The sequence below is a fragment of the Miscanthus floridulus genome, chromosome 9 (assembly GCF_019320115.1).
Source record: "Miscanthus floridulus cultivar M001 chromosome 9, ASM1932011v1, whole genome shotgun sequence".
Classification (NCBI taxonomy): domain Eukaryota; kingdom Viridiplantae; phylum Streptophyta; class Magnoliopsida; order Poales; family Poaceae; genus Miscanthus; species Miscanthus floridulus.
In genome coordinates this window covers 62,327,684-62,337,431 of record NC_089588.1, presented here as the reverse complement: position 1 = coordinate 62,337,431, position 9,748 = coordinate 62,327,684, and the positions used below count along the sequence as shown (strand labels likewise).

Here is a 9,748-nt window from a genome sequence, read left to right as displayed (position 1 = left end):
GCCGCCTCATTGAGCCACCTTGGGATGTGATTGAGTTCGAGCCATCGAACTTGTCCTTTAGCTGGTGGACTTCTCGGTAGTCAGCAGCCATCTTGGTGTCATGGTAGCTTCACTCCTTCATGATCTGACCGATGACCAGCTATGAGTCGCCTCGGACATCAAGCCGTCGGATGCCCAACTCAATGGCAATGCATAGGCCATTGATGAGCGCCTCATATTCGGCCACATTGTTGGAGGCGGGGAAATGGAGGTAGACCACGTACTTCATGCGTATCTCGAGGGGCGATATGAAGACCAGCCCCATGCTGGCGCCTCGGAAAGCTCTAGTTTGGTTTTGGTGAATTGATGAAACCCTAAGTGCTAACCTAGTTTATCAAGTGATCATGAGATAGGTAGCACATTCCAAGTGGAGAAGCAAATGAAGATCATGACATGACGACGGTGATGCCATGGTGATGATCAAGTGCTTGGACTTGAAAAGTAGAAAGAGAAAAATAAAAGGCTCAAGGCAAAGGTATAAATTGTAGGAGCCATTTTGTTTTAGTGATCAAGACACTTAGAGAGTGTGATCACATTTAGGTTTGATAGTCGTACTATTAAGAGGGGTGAAACTCGTATCGGAATACGGTTATCAAAGTGCTATTAGATGCTCTAACTCATTGCATATGCATTTAGGATCTAGTGGAGTGCTAACACCCTTGAAAATGTTTGTGAAAATATGCTAACACATGTGCACAAGGTGATACACTTGGTGGTTGGCACATTTGATCAAGGGTGGTGAAGTTTGGGAGCAAGGGTAAGAAACTCCACCGGCGGAGTGTCCACCCGTAGAGTGCGAACAGTCCGATGGTGCCACCGGTACCCTAGACAGAAAAGACGGAGGTCACTAGAAGTGACCGGACGCTGGCCTCGGTTGGACCAGCGTGTCCGGTCAGGTGTAACAGCGAAGATGCTGGCGTCGGTCAAATGACCGGACGCTGGGTCGCTCTATGACCAGACACTGGCAGGGTGCATCCAGTCAGTGCTGACGTACGCTGACGTGAGGAGCACAGGGGAGACGTTGAGTGACCGGACGCTGGGTGAATCCGGTCGGGCATGACCGGACGCGTCCGGTCATGAAAATTCGCATTTGGAACCTTACTGGAAACGACCGGACGCTAAGGTCCAGCGTCCGGTCACTTTCTAACTGACGCGTCTAGTCATCTCTTGACCGTTGGAATCTGACGAACAGTATTTGAAGCAGGTGACACGTGGCGTGTATCATGTGACCGGACGCTGAGGGCCAGCGTCCGATCGATCGGACCGGAGCGTCCGGTCACCCCGCACTGTACCCAGTGAAGGGGTACAATGGCTCTATTTCATGGGGGCTTCTATTTAAGCCCCATGGCCAGCTCAAGCTCACTCTCTTGGCCATTTGCATTGATATAGCAACCTTGTGAGCTTAGCCAAAGCCCTCCCACTCATCTCCATCATTGATTCATCATCGTTGTGAGATTGGGAGAGAATCCAAGTGCATTGCTTGAGTGATTGCATCTAGAGGCACTTGGTGTTCGTGTTTCGCTGTAGGATTCGCTTGTTACTCTTGGTGGTTGCCACCACCTAGATGGCTTGGAGCAGCGAGGATCGTCGAGTGGAGGTTGGTGATTGTCTCCGGCTCCGATCGTGGTGATTGTGAGGGGTTCTTGACCTTTCCCCGGTGAAGAGCCAAAAGGTACTATAGTAGATTGCTCGTGGCTTGTGTGATCCTCATCTTGTGTTGGTTGTGCAGCACCCTATTGAGGGTTTGGCGTGTGATGCCAATTAGCGCGTGAACCTCCAAGTGAGTGAATCGCCACAACGAGGAGTAGCTTGCCGGCAAGCAAGTGAACCTCAGTAAAAAATCATTGTGTTCATCCTTTGATTCCAAGGTGATTGGTCTTCATTGGTATTCACTCTAGTGATTAATTGATTGGTTCCTTCATCTACACGGCGGTATAACTTTCTTGATCACTCTCTTTACATTACCGCAAACTAGTTGTCAAGCTCTTTAGTGTAGCTAGTTGTGAGAGCTTGCTTGCTTAGTTGGTGTGGCTCTTTAGTTAGCCTTTGATAGCACACTAACATAGGGTAGTGTCATAGCTATTGTGTGAATAGAGACTATCTAAACTAGAATTGTGGTAGGTGGCTTGCATTTTGAGTAGGCTAGCGCATCTCTTGCTTCACCTTATAATTGTCTAACCTTTTTGTTAAGTGTTGTTGTAGAAATTTTTTATTAGGCTATTCACCCCCCTCTAGCCATTAGGACCTTTCAGCCTCTCTTCTTCAGCGACCCGTCAAAGTACATCATCTAGTACTCTTGGTCGATGGCTGCTGGTGGCATCTGGACCTCGGTCCATTACGCAACGAAATCGCCTAGTGCTTGGGACTTGATGGCTGTCCGAGGGGCATACGAAATGCCCTGACCCATCAGCTCGATAGGGAAGGATGTCATGACCGTCACCGGGTGTAACTCGAAGTAGTGACGCAGCTTCTTCTTGGCGATCAAGACGGCGTACAAGAGCTTCTAGATTTGTGGGTAGCGAGTCTTGGAGTCAGACAAGACCTCGCTAATGAAGTATACGGGGCGCTGCACTTTGAGGGCGTGTCCTTCTTCCTCCCGCTCCACCACCAGGGCGATGCTAACCACTTGTGTGGTGGCCGCGATGTAGAGCAGGAGCGGCTCTCCATCGGTCGGGGGACTAGGATTGGGGCTTTCGTCAGGATTTCCTTAACTTTGTCTAGTGCCTCCTAAGCCTCGGGAGTCCATGCAAACTGATAGGTCTTCTTCATAAGTAGGTACAGTGGGAGGTCTCATTCGTCGAGGTGCGAGATGAAACAGCTAAGCGCGGTGAGGCACCCCGTGACTCACTACACTCCCTTTAGATTGTAGATTGGACCCATCCTCCTGATGGCCAAGATCTTCTCCGGGTTGGCTTCGATGCCGCGCTCGGAGACGATGAACCCAAGCAGCATGCCCCTCGGGACCCCGAAAACGCATTTTTCAGGGTTGAGTTTGATGCCGTTTGCTCATAGTTTTGTGAAGGTCTACTCTAGGTCATCTACGAGCTGGTCGGTCCGTTTGGACTTGACTACGATGTCGTCTATGTAGGCCTCAACGGTTTGCCCGATGAGGTCTCCAAAACACTTGAGCATACATCGCTGGTATGTAGCTCCCACGTTTTTCAGACCAAAGGGCTTCGTGACATAGCAGAACGACCCGAATAGGGTGATGAAAGAAGTTGCGAGCTGGTTGGACCCTTTCATGGTGATCTGATGGTACTCGGAGTACGCATCAAGGAAGCAGAGGGTTTCGCACCCTGAGGTCGAGTCTACTACTTGATCTATACGTGGCAAAGGAAATAGATCCTTTAGACATGCCTTATTGAGACTCTTTCATGGTGATCTGCTTCACCAGCTTGGAGCCTGGTCTGATCTTCGAGGCATGCTCAGCGACTTCCCTCGAGATGCCCGGCATGTCTGAGGGTTTCCACGCGAAGATATCTATGTTGGCGAGGAGGAAGTCGACGAGTGCGCTCTCCTATTTGGAGGAAAGCATGGTACCAATGTGCACCACATTGCCCTCGAAGCTACTGGGGTCTATGAGGACCTCCTTGACGCCCTCCGCGGGCTCAAAGGATCTAGCCAACCGCTAGGAGTCGGGTGCCTCCTCGGTAGTTCCTTCCTTAATGACCGTGAGCTCCTCAGAGGCGATGATTGCCGAGGCATGCTCGTAGCACTCAACCTCGCACTCGTAAGTGTGCTGGAAGGTGGTGCCGATGGTGATGACCCCACGCGGGCCTGACATCTTGAGCTTTAGGTAGGTGTAGTTGGGGACGGCCATGAACTTCGTGTAGCATGGTCGTCCCAGGATGGCATGGTAGGTCCTATGGAATGCAACCACCTCGAAGGTGAGGGTCTCCATCCTATAGTTGGCTAGATCCCCAAAGGTGATTGGTAGGTCAATCTGCCCGAGTGGTATAGCTTGCTCCCCCAGCATGATGCCATGGAAAGGCGCCCCGGTTGGTCGGACGCACAACCGATCGATGCCCATGGCATCAAGTGTCTCGGCGTACATGATGTTGAGGCCGCTGCCTCCATCCATCAGCACCTTGGTGAGGCACTTCATGTTGATGATTAGGTCAACCATGAGCGAATACCTCCCCGGCTGCGGGATGCTATCCGGGTGGTCAGATCAGTCGAAGGTGATGGCAAACTCCGACCACCGGAGGAAAGACGGCGTGGCCGGTTTGGCCGCATAGACCTCGCGACATGCGATCTTTTGGTGGCGCTTGGAGTCATAGGCCGCCGTCCCATCAAAGATCATGAGGCAGCCGTCTAGGGTCGGAAAGCCACCTTCCTTCCCCTTGTCATCATCTACCGCTGGCTCAGGCTTCTTTCTCTGGTTCCCATTGTCAGAGCCATCGGACAGGAACCACTTCATGAGGGCACAGTCCTTGTATAGGTGCTTGACGGGGAAGGCATGATTCGGGCATGGCCCCTCGAGCAGCTTCTCGAAGTGGTCGAGAGCATTCTCGGTGGGCACCCGGCCACCTTTCTATTCGGTAGCCGCCATGAGCGAGCCCCCGTGCTGCTGCTTGTTCTTCTTCTTGTTCGGACGGTTAGAGGGGCCCTCGTCGGCGTCCTCGTCCTGCCTCACTTTGCCTTTGGAGCAATCAAAAATCGCTCCGACCGCCTCCTCGCCTGAGGCATGGCTGTCCACGATGTTGATAAGCTCCTTGGTGGTCTGAGAGCCCTTATGTCCTAGCTTGTGGACTAGGGACTCACAGGTGATCTCGGACAAGAAGGCTCCGATGATGTCAGCGTCGGCGACATCAGGCAACTCATTGCATTGCTTGGAGAAGCATCGGATGTCCACGCGAAGAGTCTCTCTGGACTTCTATTGGCAATTTTTAAGATCCTAGGGATTCCTATGGCACGTGTAGGTGCCCTGGAAGTTTCCCACAAAGATCTCCTTCAAGTTCGCCCAACTTTGAATCCGGTTGGGCGAAAGGTGCTCCAGCCATGTTCGCGCCGAATCGGCCAGGAACAAGGGGAGGTTGATGATAATGAAGTAATCACTATCCGCGCTGTCGGCTTGACAAGCAAGCCGGTAGTCCTCGAGCAACAAGCCATGGTTCAGATCCCCGGAGTAATTTGGGACATTGGTCGGCGGTCGATACCATGGCGGGAAAGCCACGTTGAGGATGTGCCGACCGAAAGCCTAGGGCCCCGGCAGATCAGGGCTCAGGCTCCAGTCTTTGCCGCTGTCGTAGGGTCCACCGTGATGAGGATGGTAGCCATGGTCGGCCTCCTCTCTCTTGTCACCCCTTCCGCGCCTATGAGCGTTTAGAGTGTTGCGTGCGTCACGGTTGGGGCCAAGACGCTCATGCACCAGGACCATGGCAAGTCCCCCGCCGTCGTGTGGTGCTTGGTGGACGGACACATCCCGGCCATTTCGTCCTGAAGACAGGCGCTGACTGGCATCGAGCATGCGTCGCCAAGACAGCGAGCTTTCCGCCTGTTGCACCGCTGCTCGCTCGAGCAGCGTGCGGATATCACGGTGGGCCCAACGATCTTCGTGTGTCGCAGGCTCTGGGAGCCTTCGGAGTAGGGCCGCCGCGGCAGCTATGTTCTGACTTACCCAGGCGAAGTGCGGGAGGGCTCTGTCGTCCTCGATGATCCTCTAGTTTACATCGCGGGCAATGGCTCATGCGCGGCCACCATCCCCGCGATGCTCGATCTCACGTTCGAGCTCCGCGCGCTCCTGCTCTAGCTGGAGGCGCGCATCTTTGAGCTTTTGATGCCACACCCTTAGCTATTCCACCTGCATGCAGGGAAGGGCCCCCGCATCTTCTTTGACTTTGTTGTCGAAGTCATTCAGTGGGGTAACCCCTCTCTCATGGATGCTTTTGACACGTCCTTCGGGGGTACCTACCATAAAACATTCTCGCGAGAGGTGATGGCTCCCCCTACTAGAGTCATAGTCGGAGATTGACTCTGAATTTCCCGCGAGAAGGTCGTGGAAAGACTCCACGACGTAATCGGCCATTCCCACGAATTCATCATCCGTGGGAGGTGGGCACATGCGCTGTACCGCGAGGTGACCAACGGTCCTCGCGGCATTGCGCAGACCGAACGGGAACGCTGTCGGGGCGTCCCGGGTGAGACATTTTGGGGAGAGTGGCTCCCCTCCGGCAAGCTACATCATGATGTTGGCGAAGGAGAAGGTGAGGCAGCGCACATCCTCCTGGGACGGTCAGGGTCCCAGGAAGGCATTGAGCTGACGCTCCAGCCTCCCGTAATTGAAGCCGAGGAGCTGGTCGCTCTTGGGGACACGGGCCTCCAGTGTGCGTAGTTGTAGCTTCTTGAGGGCCTCAATGGTTGCGTCGAGACCGATGGAGCAAAGAAGTTGGACGGGGGCAGGAGCCCGCGCCAGCTCTCCCTCTGTGGCGATGATGAAGTCCAGGCTCCCGAAGCGCACGTGCGCGCCCGGGACCTAGCTAACGCTATGGCTAGCCATCCGTGGCCTGTTGTGGACGACAAGACGTGCAAAAGGCCCCTACCTGGCGCACCAACTATCGGTGTTTCGAATCACCGGCTAGTAAATTTCTAGTTTGCGCATCTGACCCGGATGGCTGTGCTCACAGGACACAAGGATTTATACTAGTTCGAGCGGAACGTCCCTACGTCCAATCTGCTACTGCTCGTGTTACCGGTACTTGGTTTATAGTAGTGGTTACAAACAGGCGAGGGAGGTAGAAAATCCCAAGTCTCTAGTGAAAAGAGTGAGTCTGGTCGAGCTTTTTATCTACTATCGCGTGCCTAAGCCCTCAACCGCTCAGACGTGTTAGATGTCTCTTGGAATCCCCCCCAAGCTACATACTGTTCACCGAATCCGTTTTTTCTCTACCAAGTACTGTAGCCGAAGCCGGAGAAGCTCTTTTTTTCCCGGCTCCAGCTCCACGCTACAGTGTGGGGAGCTGGAGCGGGCGGGAGCTGTTGGATTTATTATGGGCTAGGCCCATTTATATATTCAATAAATCAATAACTCTATGGCTTGTAATTGTGGGTATTATTGTTTGTACCGGATTGGAAGTTAAAAGGACGTTGACTCAACTTAAATGATTGGAATTAATCCGTCTAATTTGAGAGGTTGAGAAACGGACAAAGGCGTGCCACACGCGCGCGCGCGCCGTCGCGCCGCCGGCCGGGCCGGGCTCAGGCTTAGGCTCGGGCTCGGGCCGGGGCGGGGCGTGGCGTGGCGTGGCGTGGCATGGCGAGGCGAGGTAGGCAGGCGGGCGGGCGTGGTGTGGTGTGTTAATTTTTAGCACCCACTAACTCGACCTGACGCTTGATCTCCCTGAGTCTCTCGGTCTTCCCGGCGCATGCTTCTATAGCCTCTTCGTCTTCTCGGTGAGTCTTCCAACTCCAGTTAAAATAGAGAACATACGTATTCCGGAAATCAGTTCAGTTGCTCGATCGCTTTCCTCATCTCGTAACTCTGCGCGCACGGAGAAGCGAGAGGGCAGGTGCCTCCGAAGCCCTTGTCGTTCGGGACCTTGCTCGGGGGATCGGCAATTAGGTTTTTGGGGAGCGTCTACGCGACTGCCCGAGAGTCTCCATCTCCGTACGTCGTCTTCTTCCCGATCGCCGGCGTTGCCTTCCTCGAGGAAATATTTTCTTCTTCTACGACATGTCGAGTGCTGGAACTTCTGAATTGCGGGCGGGAGGGTATGATCGTTTCATCTTCTATCTGTTTTACTTTCTACATGTTTCAGCAGTTCTTCTGTGTTGTTCCATATGTTGCCATCAGTTTGTTTCTTGTCGATTTATAAGATATCATATGTCTGTTTCTGCCAAATATATGCTCTGCGTATGTGTTTTATTTTTACAGTCATGTGGCTTCATATGTAGCCTTATGCTTGTTGCAAATATGAGATGTATATCATGCCAGTTTTTCTCTGTTATGGTTCATGAATCATCTTCACATGTTTTTGATCTTCATATGTTTCACATGATATATGATCTAGCCTGTATTTTCACGGATGAGATAATCGATATCATGATGTCAATGATTAATATTACTTTATATGTCATCATCATGCTATTAATTTATGGAATTAAAATGACATGGAAATTGCATATTATTCTAACAATCCAAAAACCTAATTTTAGGCATTTTTCTGTCAGAGGTTTTGCTGCTGTGTTAAAGCCTGATCCTTTTGATGGTAAAAACTTCTTGATCTGGAAAGCTAAGATGGAATTGTGGCTCACTGCAATGTCATGTTATCATGTCTCTGAGGGCAAACCTGCTAACTTGCCTCCTAAGGATGAGGCTAAGTTTAAGGCAGATGACAACCTCTTTCGAGGTGCAGTGATTAGCGCACTTGATCCAAAATTCTAGAAAAGCTATATCATCCTTCCTACAGGAAAAGAGCTGTGGGATGCACTTGTGGGAAAGTTTGGAGTTACCGATGCTGGTAGCGAGCTGTACCTCATGGAGCAGCTGTATGACTACAAGATGGTTGAGAACCGATCTGTAGTGGAACAGGCTCATGAGATTCAGGCACTAGCTAAGGAACTTGAGCTCTTTCCATGTGTCTTACCTGACAAGTTTGTGGCTGGCGGTATAATCGCCAAGTTACCACTTTCTTGGAAGGACTTTGCTACCTCACTCAAACATAAGAGACATGAGTTCAATGTTGAAGAGCTCATTGGTACTCTTGATGTTGAGGAGAGAGCGATAGCAAAAGACAATGGAAAGAGTGTTGAGACCTCTACTGCTAATGTGGTATAGAAGAGAAACTCTGGATTCCGCAAGTATAAAAAGAAGAAAAACCAGAACAAGCAAGAGAACACAACTAAGTCTGTTCAAACAGCACAGTTTAAAAAGAAGAACAACAACAAGAGAGATGGAGGCTGCTTTGTTTGTGGCAGTGAACAGCACTGGGCAAGTGAGTGTCCTGAGCGCAAGTTCAAGCAGGAAAAGAAATCAGCAAATGTTGTCACTACTGATACTGGAGAAGGAGCAACTGGGTATGGTAATTCTTTACCATTTGTTCTTTCAGTATGTAATTCACCTGAGTGGTGGATGGATAGTGGTGCAAATATTCATGTGTGTGCTGATGTTTCTCTGTTTTCTTCCTACCAGGTCGAGAGGTCTGGCGCCTTGTTGATGGGAAATGGGTCGCGTGCTCATGTTCTTGGTGTTGGTACGGTCATTCTGAAGTTTACTTCGGGAAAGACGGTGCCATTGAAGAGCGTGTAGCATGTGCCCTCCATCAAGAAGAATCTTGTTAGTGCATCTATGCTATGTCGAGATGGCTACAAAATTGTTCTAGAGTCGAATAAATGTGTTGTGTCGAAACATGGTTCCTTTGTTGGTAAAGGATATGATTGCGGAGGCTTGTTCCGCTTATCACTGCATGATGTGTGTAATAAAATGGTGAATTGTGTTAATATTTCTGATGAGTCAGATTTATGGCATTCACGTTTGTGTCATGCAAGTTTTGGCTGTCTTATGCGGTTAGCAAATCTAAATTTAATTCCTAAATTCAATTTGGTCAAAAAGTCTAAGTGCCATGTATGTGTTGAATCAAAACAACCCCGCAAGCCTCACAAGGCTGCTGAGGCGAGGAATTTAGCACCTCTAGAACTTGTTCATTCTGATTTGTGCGAAATGAATAGAATTTTGACTAAAGGTAGTAAAAGATACTTCCTCACGTTTATA

The 9,748-nt window shown here is 50.9% G+C and overlaps 2 protein-coding genes across 2 annotated transcripts; one reads left to right on the top strand and one right to left on the bottom strand.

Moving 5' to 3' along the window:
• Nucleotides 1-3,667: 3,667 nt before the first annotated feature.
• Nucleotides 3,668-4,165, bottom strand: LOC136480018 (uncharacterized). The gene has a single exon (XM_066477697.1). It carries the CDS (start codon nucleotides 4,163-4,165, stop codon nucleotides 3,668-3,670), a length of 498 nt encoding a protein of 165 aa, XP_066333794.1.
• A 3,546-nt stretch (nucleotides 4,166-7,711) lies between these two features.
• On the top strand, nucleotides 7,712-8,815 carry LOC136480017 (uncharacterized). The gene is made up of 3 exons (XM_066477696.1): nucleotides 7,712-7,749; nucleotides 8,194-8,387; nucleotides 8,448-8,815. The coding sequence occupies exons 1-3, from the start codon at nucleotides 7,712-7,714 to the stop codon at nucleotides 8,813-8,815; spliced, it is 600 nt and encodes a 199-aa protein (XP_066333793.1).
• The last annotated feature ends 933 nt before the right edge of the window (nucleotides 8,816-9,748 follow it).

Coding starts and splice junctions, on each gene's coding strand:
- LOC136480018 (XM_066477697.1), bottom strand. CDS start 4,165: ATGGTTGACCTAATCATCAACATGAAGTGCCTCACCAAGGTGCTGATG.
- LOC136480017 (XM_066477696.1), top strand. CDS start 7,712: ATGTCGAGTGCTGGAACTTCTGAATTGCGGGCGGGAGG. Junction 7,750..8,193: donor TCTGAATTGCGGGCGGGAGG/GTATGATCGTTT, acceptor ACCTAATTTTAG/GCATTTTTCTGTCAGAGGTT. Junction 8,388..8,447: donor AGATGACAACCTCTTTCGAG/GTGCAGTGATTA, acceptor TCCTTCCTACAG/GAAAAGAGCTGTGGGATGCA.